This window comes from Bos javanicus, chromosome 1 (genome assembly GCF_032452875.1).
Source record: "Bos javanicus breed banteng chromosome 1, ARS-OSU_banteng_1.0, whole genome shotgun sequence".
In the NCBI taxonomy this organism is placed as follows: Eukaryota; Metazoa; Chordata; class Mammalia; order Artiodactyla; family Bovidae; genus Bos; species Bos javanicus.
Window position 1 is genome coordinate 71,139,278 of NC_083868.1, and position 20,456 is coordinate 71,159,733.

A 20,456-nucleotide genomic window follows, 5' to 3' on the forward strand; every position below is an offset into this window, starting at 1 on the left:
AACTACCACTACCCTGCTCCAAGCTACCACTGCTTCTTTCCTGATTATCATGACCTCCTCACAAGTCTCTGTGCCTGCCTTTTCCCCCAAAACCTGTTCCCAACATAGTAACTAGACTGGTGCTATTAAAATATGTGCCAGATCATGACACTCCTCTGTTTAAAATACCCAAATATTTTTCCCCTCACTCAGAGTAAAAGCAACATTCTGTGACTTGCAAGGTCTCATTTGATCCACCCTAGTAAACTCTCTGACCTTGTTTTCTACTACTTTGCTGCTAATTCTCTCCACTCAGGCCACACCAGCCTTCCGTATGTTCTTGGACCACACCAGACATACAAACTTCAGTGCTTCTGCACTTGATGTTAACCTCTGTAAGAGGTTCAGTTCCTCTCTTCATATGCATATCTAGCTCCTTCACTTCTTTCAAGTCTTTATTCAAAAGTCTCTTTCCCTAGCCACCCTTTATAAAACTTCAAACCACCTTCCTACTATATCACTTTATCTATCTCCCTTCCAAGTACTTATTATTATCTGATACACTATATGGTTCACTTATGTAATTATCTTGTTTGTGGTCTGACCTAACTACAACACAAGCTCCATAGGGCAGAATTTTTTATCTGTTTTGTTCATTGTTATATCCCATTTCTAGAACAGCATCCAGCAGACAAATATTTTTTGAAGAAATGAATTACTGAATAAATGAAGACAGAGAAAAAAGTCTCCCCTAATTTAGCCACCCTAACAATACTATTAGCATTTTAGTTGCATTTATTACATATTACAACACTAAGTTCCTTTTCTGGGCTATATAGTATCTCAGTTGATTTGTTTATCATGTGCCAAGTTACCAGAATGTTTTAAGTTTTGAGCTTACAATGCAGCTTAATATTTGGCAGTACTAGTTTTTAATTACTACTTTTTAATATTATTTTCTTTGGTCTCTTGGCTGCTTATTCTCACAGGCAAATTTTAAATAATGGATAAACTTACAGGATTTGATCTGTTCAAAATGTGGTTTTCCTATAAACAAGCATACTATATCTGGCTTTTCCTTTAAGTCCTTTCCACTCTCAGGAAATGTCAAAGGCATTCTGCAAGTCACAAATAATCTCATAGTGTTATTTCTACATAATATATACTTGCTGTTAATCTTGCTCTGTATTACAACAGAAACACAGGTGAAGGGCATTCTATGTATTTAGAATGTTTAACCAAGACAACAGCATATTTTTTTTATGTCCCTTCTAAGCCACCAGGGACTTGCCAGGTGCCCTTGTGGTGAAGAATCCACCTGCCAGCGCAGGATACATAAAAGACTTGTGTTGATCCCTGGGTTGGGAAGATCCCCTGGGGGAGGGCATGGCAACCCACTCAAATATTCTTGCCTGGAGAATCCCATGGACAGAGGAGCCTGGCACACTACAGTTGCCATAGGGTTGCATAGACTCGGACACGACTGAGGTGACTATACACACGCGCTACCCATCAGAAAATTGCTACATGAAATCTTTTTATCACATTATAACTAACGTTCCTGGCTTCTACTATTCACCAAGCACTTGATTTGGGAATGTAATTTCAAGTAACAGAGGAGGGGCTTGGGAAAGTCTTAATTTTTTTTTTTTTATCTTGGGAAAATGAAGTTATTGATGGATCCTACAACCCTGACCCTCCTCTACACAAGACTTAGTGCCTTAATTCTGGGAAGGTATCAGGGTGGCAGGCCAAAAGCCTCTGGATACTACTTGGGTAAGACTATAATATGAACACATACAGGTCTCGTGCAGAGGAGTAAGCGCATTCTGGGCACACTTAGGGACACATGAACCCTCAAAACTGAATGGCATTCAAAGCAAGCCGTTTGTTTTCTGCCATCTAACCATCTCAATTCCTCTGTGTCCACTTTCTGAAACTCCGAGAGTCAACTACCCCTACTGCGCTACTCTAAGGGACTACCTCCGAGCGCTCTAACCCTGCAATCGCTGGTCCGGTCCTCTGCTGTTTTCTGCAGCTGGAAGGCCAAGCGGAACAGCACCGCATCCTCTCCCGCCCAGTCCTTCCTTCCCCGGTCACGCCCGTTCCTCCCTCTCAAGTTCCTCCGCCAACACTCGGGCTCCTCCCCTGCCCGCCCCTCCGCCTCTAGCCCCGCCCCATCCTCCATAGCCCGCTACGCACCGCCCCCCCTTCCCCGGCGCCGCGCTCCTTCCAGACACCCTAGCTATTAGGCGAGCTCTGCCTGGGGCCGGAAGGAGTCTCGAGGGTTGCCTCCGCCACAACCCGTCTTCTACCCGCCTTTGCTGGAAAACAGGCCGCAGAATATAGGTATTCTCCGGCTCCCCAGCGTTGTTCTCAGTCTCAGGCAAGCCGTCAGCTGCAGCAGAGGACGCGCGCATAGTGAAGGACGTGTGCTTAGGGAAGGAGGCGGCAACCGACATAGCCTCAACTTCTTGGCCCCGCGTTTTCCGCAAAGAAAGCTGAGCCTGTGGCCGCGGCAGCTGCTGAGCCGTCTCCAGGGCGACAGCGCCGCCTTTGACCCTGCGTGCAGCGGACCCGCGCTCTGCACCGTGGGACCCGCCCTTCTTAGCGTGCTCTCGCCGCCCTCCTCCTTGCGCATGCGCATCGGATGCTGGACCAGAAGTGTGTCGGGGTACAGTGAGCATAACTTCGGCGAAGACTGGGCTCTTTTTGTCCGATTTACAAAACACTTCCAGAGGCGTCGCAATCTTAGGAAGTGACACAGAGCCTGAGGCCCGTAGAGGCCCAGGGATACACAGGTAGTATGCGGCAAGGGAAACCGAGCTGAAGCAGGGCAAGGTTAGCGGTTTCAGTGACAGATCTAAAGCATTCCTGACTTTTTGCATGTGAAAAAATCTTTCGCCTCCTAGGCCTTTCCGAGTTAGAAAGTAAAAATAAATAACAGGTCAGCTATAAAAAGTTACAGGGATTTTTTTTTTTTCTTGAGGAATATAGGTAACCATCTGATGCACGTTCTTAAATTGTTTTTACAAAAATCAGGATCTTACTAGATGGAAACCGCTGACCACAAACACTAGACCATAGACTGCCTAGAGCCAGAGTTTTGATGTTTGAGATTCCTGTAACTGCCCTGTTACCTCACCAAGAACCAGTCAGAAGTTTCAGGAGATGATCAATTACCTGGGGACCCTCACCCATAATGTTGCCCTGAAAGCCACTGGGGAATATGAATATTGTGAGCGTGGGCTGTCCATTCTCCTTGCTTGTTGCTCTGCAGTAAATGCTGTAGTTTCCTTTACAGCCCAGCAGTAGATTGGCTTCTGCTGTATTGGTAGAAGGAAGCAGTTGCAAATAAAAACCATATGGCTCTCAAAGTCTGAAATATTAACTGAGCCTTTACAGAAATTTTTTGCAGTGTCCTGCTTTAATCCATAACTGTCGACCTACAGATCCCCCAGCCTCACCACCCTGCTGCTCCAGGGCAAAAGGCAGGAAGGACCAGACTTAGGATGCATTTTCTGCTTACGATTGCACCAGTCCTGGTCCTGTTTTAGAAAGCTGCATTATCCTGTCAGCTTCAAAAACTAAGAGAAGAAATTCGGCCAATACCATACTGACCAAAGGTCCCAAAATGGGAGATAGGTCTTCCGCTTTCTGCATTTCACATTGAAGGAGCTGTGGCATCACAGGTCTCCACCCTCACCGTCTGTCTCACCTCCATGCTTCTGAGCATTCTATTTCCTCAGCTGAGGAAACGCTCCCTTCACTCTTTAATGGGCTAACCATTTCAAGAGTCAGTTCAGACATGACTGAAGCCTTCCTTCATCTCTTGACAGATTGCCTCAATCTCTTATTACTCCTGGGCTGACCTCTAACATGGTCCTTACCATATGACATTCAAATTATTAGTCGATGTGTTTCCCTAACCTGACCATGAGCTCTTCAAGGACAGGGACAGGCCCAGAGGCAAGGATCATGCCTCAGGCATAGACCACACAGTGGGTACTCGGTATATACCACTTATTGAAATGCACTGAACACTGGTGGATTAGTCAGCTCAGGCAGCCATAACAAAATACCACAGGCTGGGTGACTTTAACAATGGAAATTTATTTTCTGGAGGCTATAAATCCAAGATCAAGGTGCCAACAAGGTTGATTCCGACTGAGACGTTTCTCCTTGTCTTGCAGATGGTTACCTTCTGGCTGTGTCCTCATATGGCCTTTTCCTCTGTGCTCCCATGGAGAGAGATCTGGTTTATCATCTACTTTCTTTTTTTCCCACATCTTTTTTTAGCATATACTAAATACTCAAAAATATTTAGTTCTATCTCTGAACTCCATTTAGTGTATCACACTGTTTTAGTTATTGTAGTTTTACATTAGCTTTTAATATCTAGTATAGTCCCACCTCATTCCCTTCTCCTTCAGAAGTCTCCTGGCTAGCCTAGATTGTTCATTTTTCATGTGAACTTTAAAACCAGCTTATCTAATTCCATATCCTTTTCCACCAAATGTCATTGGTGACTTTATTAATCTTGTTAAATTTATAGATTAAAGAGCATTCATATTTTATGATGTTAAGTCTTCCTATTGAAGTTCATGGTGTACATTTATATGCAAGTTTGTGTCCAGTAATATTTTAAAGTTTTCTTCAATAAATATTTCACATTCTTGGGAATTCTCTGGTGATCCAGTGGTTAGGACTCCTCACTTTCACTCTCAAGGGCCTAGGTTTTCTCCCTGGACAGGAAATGAGGTTCTCACAGCCACATGGTATGGTGCAGCCAAAAAGTAAGTAAATAAAGAGAAACTAAAAGATAAAAAAAGTGTTTCACATTCTTGTTATGTTGGTAGCTAGGTTTTTTTTTCTTTTTGTTTTTAATATAAATGGGATTTCCCCATCTCCATGTCTGTTAACTGTTTGTTGTTTGTATACATGAAGATTTTTCATTCTGTATATTTTGTACCTATATGTGTGAAATTCTTATTCTTTATAATATAATTTGAGTGCTCTAGATGTGCAATCATATTGTCCAAATATAATGAGAACTTCACTGTCTTTCCTATTTTATATCTGTTAATTTCCCTTTGAATACTTGGTCTTGGGCTAATACCTCAAGAACCATATTAAATGATAATGATAATGAGTATCATCTATTTGGAACTTTGGTGAAATTGCTTCTAGAATTCCTCCATTAAGCATGATGCTGACTTTTAAGTTGAGATAGTTATGTTGTATTATGATCAAGAGGGAGCTGTCTTCTCATTTTCTTGAGTTTTATTAAGAATGTATATTGAGGGGCTTCCATGATTGTCCAGTGGCTAAGACTCTGTGTTCCCAATGCAGGGGACCAGAGTTCGATCCCTGGTCAGTGAACTGCATCCTGCATGCCGCAATTAAGAATATGCATGTCACAACAAAGATCCTCGGATCGTAGCTAAGACTCAGTGCAGTCAAATAAATAATTTTTTTTTAATTAAGAAAAGAAAAAGGATGTAAAGAATGTATGTTGAATTTTATCAAATGCCTTTTCAGACTTTATAAAGAAAATCATTAGGATTTTTTTCCTCCTTAAATCTATTATTATAGGTGAATAAACTTTCTGAAGCTTAATCATGCTTTTATTCTGGAAATGTACTACATTGTCATTTTTATAGTATAATTGACATATGACATTATATTTGTTTCAAGTGTACAACATAATGATTTGATATTTGTATATATTGCAAAATGATCACCACAATAATTCTAGTTAACATTGGCAGCAAATATTAGTTACAAAAATTTTTTTAAAGATCTATTCTCTTAGCAACTTTAAATATGCAATACATATTATTAGTAGTCACATGTTATATATCACATACCCATGACTTAACTATTTTATAATTAGAAGTTTTACCTTTTGACTCCCTTCATCCATTTCTCTCACTCCCCAACCCTATGTCTGGCAACCACTTGTCTGTCACTGTATCTATAAACTTGGTTTGGTGGCTGTTGTTTTAAATTCCATATATAAATGAGATCATATGGTATCTGTCTTTGTGTGACTTATTTCACTTAGGTCCATCCATGTTGTCACAAATGGCAATATTTCTTTCTTTTTTTTTTATGTCTGAAGAATATTCCATTGTGTGTGTATACTATAACATCTTTATCCATTCATCTATTTATTTTTTGGTTGTGCTCGGTCTTTGTTGCTGCGTGGGCTTTTCTCTAGTTGCGGTGAGCAGGGGCTACTCTTTAATTGCAGTTGCCGGCTTCTTATTGTGGTCCTTCTCTTATTGCAGAGCACAGGCTCCAGGCACCTGGGCTTCAGTAGGGGCAGCACATGGGCTCAATAGTTGGTGCTCCCAGCCCTAGAGCACAGGCTCAATAGTTGTGGTGACGAACTTAGATGCTCCTGGGCATGTGGGATCTTCCAGGACTAGGGGTCAAGTCTGTGTCTCCTGCATTTGCCAGCATATTCTTTACCACTGAGCCACCAAGAAAGCCCTCCATTCACCTGTTGATAGACACTTAAATTGTTTCCATGTCTTGGCTATTGAAAACAATGCTGCAACAAACATGAGGGTGCAGATATCTTTTTGAATTAGTGTTACTGTTTGCTTCAGATAAATACCCAAAAGTGGTATTGCTGGATCATGTGGTAGTTCTTTTTTTAATTTTTTGAGGAACCTCCATCCTGTTTTCCATAGTGGTTACACCAGTTTACATTCACATCAACAGGGCACGAGTTCTTTTTTCTCCACGTCCTCACTAACATTTGTTCTTTCTTTCCTTTTTGATAATAGCCATTCTAACAGGTATAAGATGATATCTCATTATGGTTTGCATTTGCATTTCCCTGATGATTAGTAATATTAAGCATCTTTTCATATACCTGTTGTCTCATCCTCTTCTTATAAGGATGCCAGTGTTACTGGATTAGGGTCCCACTCTTATGACCCCATCTAACCTAAGTTAAGGCTTAGGGCTTCCCTGGTGGCTCATTCAGTAAAGAATTTGCCTGCAATGCAGGAGACCTGGGTTTGACCCCTTGGGAAGATCCCCTGGAGGAGGGCATGGCAATCCACTCCAGTATTCTTGCCTGGAGAATCCCCATGGACAGAGGAACCTGGAAGGCTACAGTCCATGGGGTCACAGAGAGTCGGACATGACTGAGCATCTTTCACTCACTCAGCCTTAGTTAGCTTCTTAAAGGTCCTATCTTCAAAGTCACATTGAAGGCTAGAGCTTCAACCTATGAATTTGGGAGCCACAAAATTCAGCCTTATTAATAAGCTGGTGAACTTGAATTTGGAAGATAGGGGCTCCAGTACTGACTTTTCCTGAACCTAATTAAATGCTTTTGGGTGGCAAGTCCATTATCCTCTAGGAGCCTCAACTTCATTTCTAACATGTGGCCAGTTTTACAGGACTGTGGAGAAGCTGAAAGGAGATCATGGCTGGAGGACATTTCATGGACTATAAGTTCCTACACAATAATAATGATTTAACTGTTTCTTCTATTAATATATCATCTTGCAGTAATTGATTTAAAATCCATTGTATCATTCAATATATATGCCAGGAATCATTGTTATTATTACCACATGACTTCCTAAAGGGAACTGTGTTTATAATTCGTACCCTCTCTTGCAGGAAAGGTTCTAGGCAGCACATGATGAAAACACTGATGTATGAGAGGGCATTACCTGTCACTTCTCACAGAGGCTGCAGAAAAGGCCCAGGAAGCTGTTGATGAAATGAATGACCACCAGGAGAATCTGGAGGAGGCTGATGCACAGAAGGGTGGAGAAGAAGCACACGTGCCAAATGACAGCTTTAGAAGGCTCCAGGCAGACAGAGTTCCAGAGTGGATGGTCATACAAATAATTCCTGTCCCAAAAAATAAGGAGACCAGGGGTTGGAATAAGTAAGAAAAGTCCAAGCAACCTCAATAGAAACCTGGGTTCACCCTCAGCTCAGGTCATAGGATTAGACTTTTGAGGGTGACTCTTTTTGTATTTGCAATTTTCTAAGAATCAGAGAAGCAGGATGCTAGAGTGCATGACCAAAAGGGATTTGTAGCCCACGTGTGTGCCTTTCTCTTTCCGAAAAACTGCAAATCCAAGTTTCCATCCATTTACCTGTTATGCAGGTCTTTGAATGGGTAACCATGTTTCCAAGCCTGTGTCTGATTGAAGGGTGAGACATCAAACATGCAAAAAGGACCATCTTTCAGGGCTACTCCAGAAGTGATAAAGCAAATCAAGGCTCCAAGCAAAGCCAGGCCACTTGACAACAGAGCAATAAGCATCTACACAAGGAGAGAGGAAACAGTGAGCCTGAGATGGGGTCATGACTCGGTGACTAGGTGACTTGTGGTGCGATCTGGACAAGTCTCACTTCTCTGGTTCTCAGGTTTTCCCCAGTCATGAGGATAATTCTACCCACAGCACCTCCTTGAAAACATAACCAAGGTAGGGTTGGTTGACAAGGAATCACCGAGTAGAGCTAGGAAGGGGTGGGAAAGAAGGAACAGAAGTGGGAAGGGGGAAACACTGGCACCTTGACCAGGCAGCAAGCTCAGCCTAACTCAACAGGCTCTTCAGAGCTGCTCAGCAGATTGGCATCAAAAACTTGTACACTCAGACTGCAGTCATTTAGTCTCTGGCTTAAAAGGTCAGACTGGTTATCCAAGCCCCAGTCCAACCCTTTTAAGGGAAAGCTATATTTTTTCAAAAGTTCCAAGCTGCCATCCATGATTCTTCTCTTTCTCAAATCAAGGAAGGAAGGGAGGAAGAAGGAGAAGAAGAAAGGAAAGGAGGGAGGGAGGGAGACAGAGACAGAGAGACGGGGAGACCAAGTCAGAGATTACACTCTGAAATGACTTGAGTTCTGTCATTGTACTTTTCTAGTCTGTGCACCACTCATTTCCCTCCCAAAAGATAGCGACGTGTTTATTTCCTTGGCAGGATTCTAACTTCCAGATTGGTTTCTTTCTCAGAGTACGAGATTTTTTTTTCACCTTCCAAAAGAACATATTTTAAAAGTTTAAATAAAACATACACACACACACACACACATATATATATACCTACACAGAAACCATATATAGTTTTTATATAGAATCATAGAGTCATTTTCCCACTGTCAAGCTGGTTTAAAACTCAGGAGGGGCCAAAGAAAGATGCATAGTCAGTTTTGACTCTTAAAAGATTCAAGATGAATTAGTCTGACATAAGCCTAGGATGGTGGTTCTGGAAATATGGTCCCTGTTCCAGCAACATCACATCACCTGGAAACTTGTTAGAAATGCAAATTCTCCCCACAACCCAGTCCCATGGAGTCAGAAACTCTCGGGGTAGGGGGTGCCAGCAATCTGTGTTTTAGCACAGCCTGCAGGGATTCTGATGCACGCATTCAAGTCTGAGGGCCGCTTGCCTAGGAGAAAACCAGACATGACTGAGAACAGATAGTGAATGAGATATGTGGGTGTTTATATTTAATTCTTTAACATGTAATTCTAAATCAGCAGGGTTCCCAACATGTGGGTTGTAGATATCAAAGCAGACTGTAGACTTACTGTAAAAAGGACACAGATTCATGTGTCTGAGGCTGAATGAGCAATACACCTTATACACTTACGTACTGAGATATTTCAAGTATATATAGATGCTGCTGTAATTAATAAAGTGCACATTTATTCTGGGCCTCAGTTTCATTTTCTGTGAAACGGAGACATTAGACTAGAATCTAGTCATCAGATCTCTGGAGAAACTTTCAGCTCTAAAAAGAAAAAAATAGCCAGGAAATTTTCTATCAATGACACATGACTACAAAGAACATAATTCATGTCCATATTGTTCAACAGGCTAAAACTAATAATAAGAACAGCTCATGTATAACTGAATCACTTTGCTGTACTGTAGAAATTAACAGGACATTGTAAATAACCATACTTCAATAAAATAAATTTTAAAAGAACAGTTCCCCACAAATGTGTTCATTAACACTCCCTGGAATAGGTTCTCTCATTTTAACAGAAGGACCTCAGGTTCAGAAACCTTGCCCAAGAGCTTAGGGCTTTTAAGAAGTATGGTCAGGACTTGACTTCATACCCCAAAACTCAAATTGCCTCATCACTCTGCCTCTAAAGTTGTAGAATGTGGGGACATTCTGGCTCTTAGAAGAGTAGAATTGGGTTCTTACCCTTCGGCAGGGCCCGATCTTACTGAAGCAGCCATATCTCCAGCCCATCAGGGAGATCAGGGTAGCTGCAGTGAGAACCTGGAAGAAGAGGGAGTTTGTTAAGACGAGATTAGGTAATTTACATCTCTAACTGCCACCTAAGGCTGTTGAAACAGAGTGGTTGGACATCTCACATGGACTTAGTTATCCTGTATTTCCCAGAGGATTTGGCTTTGACTGTCAGGACACAATTTTGACTGACTAGCCTGATGTGATTCTATGGACAGCAGCGTTCACACCCAGCCTGCCTAGTCCAAAATCCAGCAAACTTTGATCAGCCTTCCTAGGGTCTTCTATCCCTTGGAGTTGCTATAGATTCACAATCAGTTTGTTAGTTCAAACTTGTTTTCAAGAAATTACAAAGCTCCTTCCCTCACCCTGACTTTGTTTCTCCACCCCTGGGGGACACGGGAATTCACACTCAGGGAACCCTGGACACTTACCATGAGGCCTCCTCCCCAGAGCCCAGAGCCCAGCATGGCATGCCTGCCAATGAGGCCCCTCAACAGGTAGGTCACATTCCAGTTAGGAAACAGGAGCAGTGTGTTGGCCACAGCAGCAAACAGGGCTGTAGTCCCAAGGCTCAGCCCCAGAATGCGGGAACAGGTCCGTGAGCATGCCATCACACAGGGAGAGGACAGTGTCCTGGAACCAATGGAAGGAGGGTCATGTAGCTCTGTTACTGGGACTGACAGGTAGGGGAAACCCCCAGAGCACAGGGCGGGGTGTCATCCTCTTGCTTTAAAAGTTGTCATTTTCAAGGTGTCCATTGTCACAACTTCCATTCAACATTGTACAGGGGATCTTTTCCAGTGCAATAAGAAAATAAAAAGCAGCAAAAGCCACAGATACAAAAGAAGTAAGAATGTCATTAGTCACAGGTAACATGATTATCTGCATGGAAAATTATAAGGAATCTATTAAAAAGTTACTAGAAAGAATAGGTGAGTTTAACAAGGTTACCAAATAAAAAATTAAATATATAAAAATCAATTGTATTTCTATATATAAGCAATGATAAATTATAAAATTTAAAAGAATATTTATAATAGCATAAAATATTAATGGAAAATACAGATACATTTAACAAGATCTGTGCAAGACCTGTACACTAAAAATTATAAAACATTGCTGAGAAAAAGAAAATCCAAATAAATGCAAAGATAAACATGCTCATGAATCAAAAGACTCAATATCAATGCAACCTCAGTCAAAATCCTACTAGAGTTTTGTTGTAGAAATTGGCAAGCTGAATCTAAGTTTACATGGAAAAGCAAAGAACCGAGATTTTTCAAAACAATTTTGAAAAGAAGAACAAAGTGGGAGGACTTATGTGATTTTAAGACAAATAAAGCTACAGTAATTCCTCAGTGAAGTAATGGTGTATACAGACATATGGACCACTAGGACAGACTGGAGAATTCAGAAATAGAGTTATATACATACAATCAAATGATTTTTGAAAAAGATATTTTAGTAGGAAAAGGAGAATCTCTTCAACAAATGATCCTGGAACAATCCATATGTAAAACAAAAATATGTATTTTGCCTATTACTGGTAACCTTATTCAATATTTAACTTGAAATGGACCATGGATCTAAAATCTAATACAAATTTTCTTTTAAAAATGGAGAAAATCATTGGGATTTTGGATTAGATAAAGATTTATTAGAATACAAAAAATACAAGCTATAAAAAGTGAAAAACAACTTCAAAATTAAAAACTTTTGCTCTTCAAAACTACCATTCAGGGGAGTTCCCTAGTGGCCTAGTGGTTAAGGATTCTGAGCTTTCACTTCTGGAGCCTGGGTTCAATCCCTGATCAGGGTACTGAGATTCCTCCACAAGTCATGCGGCATGGCCAAAAATCCCCCCAAAACAAAAACACAATAAGCTACTGATACATGCAACAAAATGGATGAGTCTCCAAGGCATAAAGCTAAATGAATGAAGCCAGAAAACTACTCACTCTATGATTCTGCGTATATGAACTTCTAGAAAAGGCAGAACTGTAGTCTAGTGATGGGATCAGTGGTTGCCAGGTGCTGGGAATAGAAGAGGGGATTAATATAAGGGACACAAGGAAACTTTTTGAGGTGATAGAAATGTTCTAAATCCAGATTCTGGTGAATACCACAACTACATACATTGACAAAACTCACCAAATTACTCTTAAAATTTGTGAATTTTATATTTTAATTATATATCAATAAAATTGATTAAAAATTAAAAGTTTGTGTCCAGATAGGTTGAAAAATGCCTCCTCCACACCGATACTTTTAGCCATTTCTCCCTTTTAAATTTTCGCTGATCTGTGAACTTTTTATGTATATGAATTAGAATAGGACTAGTATTTGGTAGACTCAGGTCAGTGTGAATCTGAAAAAACCTATACCATGACATCTCCAAGAAGTGGTTTGTTGCCACTTTGCAATTCAGTTACATGTCTGTCTCAACTTAAGGCTCTTGACACTCCTCTCCTAACAGACCAGCTTTGCCCATAATCAGAAAATATGTGTGGATCAGAGCCTCCACCCCAATCTCTCTTTTACATATAAACATATAACTAAATATATAATATTTCAGAGTTAAAGAATAAAGCATAATGTATATATTTGCCCTTACTAGTTGTGTGGAATAATTGAACAACATCCATGTAAACACAACTGGTTTACAAAATGGATCCTTACCACTAAGAAATATTACTATCATCTTCCAGTACTCCTTCCCAGTACTCCTTCCTGGGAAGGACTACCCTAAATTTTAATTTTATCATACCTTTTTAAAAATGGTTTCACAAATTATGAACTTAATTAAAAACAAACAAACCACCTTAATTAGCCTAGGATTTTTTATTTGTCCAGACTTCATCTTTTACAGAGACTGGTGTCAGACACAGCATTGAGAAGTCCATTTGGGTGGGGCGCGAAGGGGTGGGGTGCTCTTGTGCTGTCAGCCCCCACCTCCCACATTCCCCAGCCTCCGCAGTCCTTGGTGATCTTTTACTTCCCCTAATCTCAGAGCCCAAACACCTCAGCAGCTCCTCCCAGCAGGGAATTTCCTGATGCAATTGCTAATATTTTAGTGGGATGAGTTGTCTTCACCATGTGCCCTCTGCACTGGGTTTTTCTTCTACAGAAAAAGTTATTTTCTCACGGTGAGTAAAATAACTTGTCCCTGATGAAAGCAAGTTCAGATCTGTGGAGGCGGGGCACACGTTGGAGCAGATGGGGGTAGGATAAGGAGGAACAGTGGCCCTTTCCCCTGAGAATCAAGGGGCCTAGAGGGAAGGGGAGGCACCAGGGATCAGGAGGGATGGCGTGTCCCTTCCCCGACCCCTGTCCCCCAGCGGAGAACCAAGGAGCCATCTTTTCCTGAAGTAGTCCTCCAAGCCGATATGGTACCGGCTGTTTCCTCCCTAGGATTGTAGTCAGGAGACAGGGCGCCTGTAAGGTAACAACTCCTCACCCCCAACAGTGTGTGATGCAGCCTCCAGCTGGGCTCTTAGGACGTGTCTCCAATCCAGGGTTGAACTAACCAATCCAGGCTGTTAGCAAATTAACCTACACACCTCCCAGATGACTGACATTTTGTTAGGGGCCCAAGAAAGGACTGGTGTGTGGCTGGACTTGGAGGCATACTCTCTGGCTGGGAGAAACTTCTGTTCAGGAATGCCTTCAGCTGCCTTTGAATCATTCCACCTATGAGTAAGGCCTGTCTAGACACAGATCACTGACATGGACAGGCCCTAATCTCTTCTATGGACTTTTTTCCAATCTGGAGTTTTAGAAGGGAAACTAGGGCCTTCCCTAGTGGTCCAATGGCTAAGACCTTGTGCTACCAATGCAGGGGGCCCAGGTTCCATCTCTGATCAGAGAACTAGTCCCCACAGGCCAACTGAAAAGATCCCTCCTGCCACAAGGAAGATCAAAGGTGCCACATGCTGCAACTAAGACCCGGTGCAGCTAAATAAATAAATAAATAAGGGAAAGGAAAAGACATGAACATGCAGAGGAAAACTAAATTGAGCATGGCCTTTGGGATGAGTGGGATTCAGAGGATCCTGGCTGTCCTACTTCTCTGCTAAAAGCACTTGTGCTGCTGCTGCATCTCGCAGGGCAGTGGCTCAGTTTGAATTTCACTTCCTCCCTGACTTTGTTCTTCTAGAAATCACAATATTTTTAGAAATGCTTCCACAAATGTGAGCCAGGAGATTAGGAAAGAGTTTGGCTAATTTGATAGGTGAAGAGACAAGCCGGGTCATAAGGTAAAACTTTACAACCAGGCTTTAGGGGAGGCCCTGATCTAAGTTGAGATCTGGGGTAAGTGAACAAACAACTCATTAGCTAGATGTCTGGGTAACAGTTTTAAGTGATCAGCTAAGTCTTAAGGCGATGGTACCCCACTCCAGTACTCTTGACTAGAAAATCCCATGGACGGAGGAGGCTGGTAGGCTGAAGTTCATGGGGTCACGAAGAGTTGGACACGACTGAGCGACTTCCCTTTCACTTTTCACTTTCATGCATTGGAGAAGGAAGTGACAACCCACTCCAGTGTTCTTGCCTGGACAATCCCAGGGACGGGGAGCCTGGTGGGCTGCCGTCTATGGGGTCACACAGAGTTGGACTCGACTGAAGCAACTTAGCAGCAGCAGCAGCAAGTCATATAGAAGAGCTTGTAAATTCTATGTGTCTCTAGATCTACCTCACTTATTACTTAGCCAGCCTTTTTATCATTCTTTCATCAAAATATTATATTAAGTGACCACTGTCTGCCAAGGCACTATTCACTCTGGTGAACCAGAGACAACCTCTTCTCTTGAGGAACTTAAAGTCTGGTGGGGACACTAACCAGGCAATGAGCAAGTACTGAGCCATGGACTTCAGCCTACCAGGCTCCTCCATCCATGGGATTTTCCAGGCAAGAGTACTGGAGTGGGTTGCCATTGCCTTCTCCGGAGTACTGAGCAGAACTGTCCAATTGAAGGTGTGATGGGAGCACCAGAGGATCGCCTAATCCTGCCTGCAGAAGCATGCAGAGCCTCCTGGAGGAAGTGCTATCCAAGCTAAAACTTAACAAGGTATTAGATGGGCAAAGTTTGGAAGGGAAAAGTATTCTAAGCATGTGTAAACGTTTGAAGTTGATAGACTGAGGCAAAGAGATGTTAAATTGCCTGAAGTCACACAGAGCTCAGCGGCTGAGGCAGGTATCCTCTGGATTAGAAGTTTGTGCTCTTAAAAGCTAGACCAAACTATTAGCTGGCCATCCCCTCACTGGGCCCTTTCCTTTCTGCTTACCTGCTTCCAGTGGCAAGAATCAGGATGAGAGACAGAGAACCTGGAAAAGGGCTCCGTGTTCAGAGTGGGCTTAAACTCCTGTGGCCTCAGCTGGGACTCCTGCAGGGCTGGACTGCAGGCTGTTCTTTCCGGACTCCTACAAAGGGCCAGGGCGGCACTGTTTATATGCAGAGGTCACTCAGGCGGGTGCATGGTGTGGAGACATGCCCCCACAACACTGCCTACAGATCTCCATCAAGGAAGCTCTCCTCTTCTGAAGAGCCCTCTCCTGATGACCCACCCTCTGCTCATTTTCATGTGACACTAAGAAAGGAACCAGGAGGCATGGCCTCGTGAGTAAAATGCCTTATGAGTCAGAGGATGGTACCCATGAGAAATATCTTAACCTCCCTTCTTTCCCAAGCGGCAACAGTGTTTCACACACTATCTGCACATATGTGTTTCACTCTCTGCAAAGTTTGGGCTGTTTGAAAAAAACAGCACCAAGCAGGGCAACCATTTTTTTCCTTATCACCTCCCTTACTTTGCTCTTCGCTGTGCTTTTTGATAGCTTTTTAACTTTCTAACTTTCAAGCTCCAGGCCACCATCATCTTGTACCACCATTTTAATAGTAGAGTGTTTGCTATTAGATAAGCCATTGGATTCAGAACAGAAATACCTTCTAAAATCTGAATGATATCTGACAGTCTGCCATCAAATCATTCCAATTGCCGAACTATGAAATGTTCTGGTAGCTCAGCACCTGCAATGCAGGAGACCCGTTTGATCCCTGGCTTGGGAAGATCCCCTAGAGAAGGGATAAGCTACTGACTCTGGTTGTCTTGGGCTTCCCTGGTGGCTCAGATGGTAAAGAATATGCCTACAATGCGGGAGACCTGGGTTTGATCCCTGGGTTGGGAAGATTCCCTGGAGAAGGGAACGGCTACCCACTCCAGTATTCTTGCCTGGAGAATTCCATGGACAGAAGAGCCTGGCGGGCTACAGTCCGTGGGTTCCCAAAGAGTCGGACAGGACTGAATAACTTTCACTTTCTTTCATGAAATGTTCTAACAGATACTGTATGTAAAATCCTTTTGCTGAAATCCAAGAAAATGAGAGGGCTTGCATCTTATGCTGTGAGAGGAATCTTGCCTCTTATTTCTCAAAATAAACTTGTGAGGTAGGTATCATTTTGTAAATGAGAAACTGAGGCCCAGATTATTACTGAGGCTCAATGAACTATGCAAGTTCACATAGCTAATAGGTATTTGTAGCAGAAATTGAGACCCAGATCTCTTAGATGCCAAAGCACTTTAGCATTGCCTCCAAGAAGCTAGTTGGAATTTGGGTTGGGGGAAAAAAATCTCAAATATCAATGTGTGGGGCTGTAGAGTGTAGTTAGATGACATAGGATCATTTCCCCAAACTCACTCACTGTTACTCTGAGCAAGTCGAATTCCTCTGGGCTATAATCTCTTCATATGCATGATGAAGCTAATCTAATACTTATTTTACTTGCTTTAAGTCTGTTGTAAAGATCCAATGAGATAGTTTGTGAATGTGTTTTATAAGGTGAATAATGTTTGTTCTTAATATAAAGCTTTTTGAGTCCTCAGCCTAGTATCTTCTATCAAAATTCAATTCTCTGGGTGACATAAGAATTCACTTGGGCTCTAAATGATTCCCTTTTATCATGAAAATGGAAACTGGATCCTATTTAATGAACTTTTCCAGAGTGGTTTACCAGCTTGTGTGTCAGGCACATATACATCTGCATGCACAGAAATTTCATAGAAAGCATAGAAAGCTTATATACAGTTTAAAGGAGCATTAATAACATAATTTTCCTTCTCATACATAAGAACACCAAGGGTTTCTTATGTATGTTTTTATGTTTCTCATAAAAACACCAAGGGTTTTTTCAGTATTGTTTTCATCATTAGTAGAATCTCTGTGCAGTTACTCCAGCCAGTGCATGAATTCATTCATTAATCAAGCGATTCCTGAGTTCCTACTGTGTTCTAAGCTTTATGCTAGATTCTGAGTCTACAGAGCAGAGTAAGATACAGCAGCAGCCCCTGCCCTCATGAATCTCAACTGTGGGGGAAGAGGCATATAAATAGCATAGATAAGTAAAAATGAAGTGGAAAGTGGCAAAGATTTTTTAAACAGGACATGAAAAGCAGGGCCCATAAAGAAAAAGACTGATAAATGGAACTTAAAATCTTAAGAACCACTTTTCAAAAGACATTATGAGAGTGAAAAAGCAAACTACAGATAGGAAAAAACATTCACAATATATATGACAAACGCCTCATGCCTGGAATTATAAAGAACTCCTACAAACCAGTGAAGACAAAAACCAGTAAAAACTGGGCAAATGACTTGAGCACACACTTCTCAAAAAGGATCACCAAATGGCCAATTAGTATATGAAAAGCTCTAACTCATTAAGAAAAGGCAAATTAAAACCACAATGGATACTACCAAACACCTACTGGAATGGCTTGAATTAAAAACATTGGTAAGAATGTGAAGCAATTGGAATGCAACATTGCCAGTGGGAGTGTAAATTAGTATGACCACTTCGGTTAACTGTTTGGCAATATCATTTACCAAATGAAATATTCACCTACACTGTGACATAGCTATTCCCATTTTAGGTATTCCCCAGCAAAGGAAAATGCTGGAATTTGACTTTAACACCTTAAAGAGCTAAACACAGTTTGGGTTGGTGAAGGCAGTTTAAGTCTTTGTGACAAATAATTCAATGATTAATCTTATGAACAAGACCCTTCTTTTAGAAACTATATACTTGCTATAAACAATTATACTAAGGCCAGCTTAGGTCGAATTCTTCATTCCCTTTTGGTAAGACCTCTATGGTCACAGAGGCCTGGTCACTGCTGTGACAGAACTAAACATTATCTTTTTGCAGATATGTTAATGATATTAGAAGTTGGCTCTATTAGAGGCACAGCTACTAATTATCACTTGGTTGGTGATACTTCTACGGGGAAGCAAACGGGAATCCAGGGAGGGCACAAATTAATGGGGCCTGGGTGGGAAAACTATTTGCCTAATGCCATAAAAGGCTTCCCAAGGCTGAAAGGCTTTCAAAAACAGAATAGATGTTCCATCCTCGACTGGAGGTGGGATTTGAGCAAGGAATAATGGAAGTTGAGAAGATGGAATTCACTGGTAGAAGGGAAAAGGAAAAGATGATTACAATCAGGCCAGTCTTTCCCAAACAAGAGTGACAGACTCATCAGCTTCCTTGTGTGGGTTTCAGCCTCAACTGACAGCTGACTAAATAAGGAAGCACATTTTCCTTAATTGGAGAGAAAAAAAAAAAGGAAGATAAAAAATGTTGAAAGAGTTGCCATTTATACCAGTTCACTGAAGAGGAAGTTTGGGATTTTTTTCCTTTTTCTTCATTAGTATAAAAATATAACAAATACTCAAATTAAGCTTCCATCTCCAACATCACACTGAAACTATTCTTAGTCTTCAATGACTCCTTGTCTATTGAACACTTGACCCTAGACAGAATTAGACATAGTTGGCGACTAGATGCTTCTTGAATGTTCTCACTCTTGGCTCTCTTGACAGCTCACTCTGGTGTTTCTCCTCCTTCACAGGTCACACCTCCTAGACTGGGCCTCTTCATGTTGGTAATCTCCAGGCCTCAGTTCTGGACCATCTTCTCTTTCTCCCTAGTGACCTCATTCTTTCTCATGGCTCTAAACTCCATCTGTAACACTGATGATTTCTAAAATCTCTTAGGTTCGGTTCACCTCTCCTCCAAGCATCAGAATCATGTGTTCAACATGCTGTACTACACCTGCACTTGGAAATGCCGCAGTGAACACATCCAAAATGATTTTTCCACTACATCTGCTTGATCCACCAGTCTGTCTGTCTCAGGAATGACATCACTACCTACCTACTGCCTCAAACTTGCCATCCTTGATTTCCCTTTCCTCACTGCCCCACATCTAATCCAACAGCTGTCTTTACATTTTTACTTTAAAATGCATCATACACCACACTGCAGTTCCACTGCTATTACTCTAGTCCAGGCAATTTCCACTTTGTACCCTAATCACTGCAACAGTCTCTTTTCCAGTTTGTCTCCACATTCACAGCTTCTCATTAAACTATTAACAGTATATGTACTCTTTACCAGGCCTAATGTGTTATATGTCTGGCTTTTACGTATTTTATGCCACTCCTTTTGCTTACTACATGCCAGACACATTGGCCTTCCCTCAATACCTCAGATACATCAAGAACTTTGCTGCTCCATAGCCCTTATACTTGTTCTCCTTGGAAATTTTCCTACTTTTATTTTAGCATGGGCCACCTTTTCATCCTTCCTGTGTCAGCCGAAAAGTTAACTCCCCAACATATTATTTAAAGCAGAATTCTCTACTGGCTCCTTTCCCAGTTCTGTTCATAGAGTTTGAATAAAAATCTGTTATTTTTTTCATTTGTTTACCATCTGTATTCCTAACTGAAAAGGAGGTTCTCTGAGGGCAGGGACTATCTGTTTTGGTCATCACAATCTCTGTAACTCTTGGCTTTTCTCCCATTAATTTAGTAATTACTTTTTTCCTTCACCTAAGCTGAGTCCTTAGTCATTAGTCACTGCTGGTCTGAAAGACTAGACTCTATGTGACATATTCATTGGACTACCAATACGTCAAATATACAATCTTAGTTTCCTTACAAGGCTATCTAACCCAACAATTTCATGAACAGTTCAGCCAACATTCATAGAGCTTTCATCATGAATGTTCAACATATAACTAAGAGTAGAGAAGAAGCTAACAAACGTTACCCTTGATAATAGAATGATGAACTAACCTTTGTCAGTAAACACCAGTGTCCTCAACATGAGAACATGAGGGCAAGCAAAACTGAATTATATTAACAAAAGTATCAACAGTACCCAGTC

General features: G+C 41.6%; 2 protein-coding genes across 8 annotated transcripts in view; both read right to left on the bottom strand.

Annotated features, from left to right (window-relative positions):
* DYNLT2B (dynein light chain Tctex-type 2B) overlaps positions 1–3,096 on the bottom strand; it is a 27,925-nt gene extending 24,829 nt beyond the window's left edge. Inside the window, exon 1 of one of the 4 annotated variants that reach the window (XM_061411705.1) lies at positions 2,299–3,096. In XM_061411705.1, coding sequence (XP_061267689.1) covers positions 2,299–2,867 — 569 coding nt within the window. In that variant the 5' untranslated portion in view covers positions 2,868–3,096. Of the gene's footprint in view, positions 1–2,181 lie in introns of all 4 variants that reach the window. The other 3 variants (XM_061411713.1, XM_061411685.1, XM_061411695.1) reach the window with 3 other exon arrangements.
* Positions 1–20,392, bottom strand: part of TM4SF19 (transmembrane 4 L six family member 19) — a 26,213-nt gene extending 5,821 nt beyond the window's left edge. For 2 of the 4 annotated variants that reach the window (XM_061411736.1, XM_061411744.1), the window contains exons 1-5: positions 15,517–20,392; positions 10,662–10,863; positions 10,180–10,257; positions 8,115–8,284; positions 7,680–7,863 (exon numbers count right to left, since the gene is read on the bottom strand). In XM_061411736.1, the coding sequence (XP_061267720.1) occupies positions 7,683–7,863; positions 8,115–8,284; positions 10,180–10,257; positions 10,662–10,841 (609 nt within the window). In that variant the 5' untranslated portion in view covers positions 10,842–10,863; positions 15,517–20,392 and the 3' untranslated portion in view covers positions 7,680–7,682. The other 2 variants (XM_061411724.1, XM_061411729.1) reach the window with 2 other exon arrangements.
* Positions 20,393–20,456: the final 64 nt, after the last annotated feature.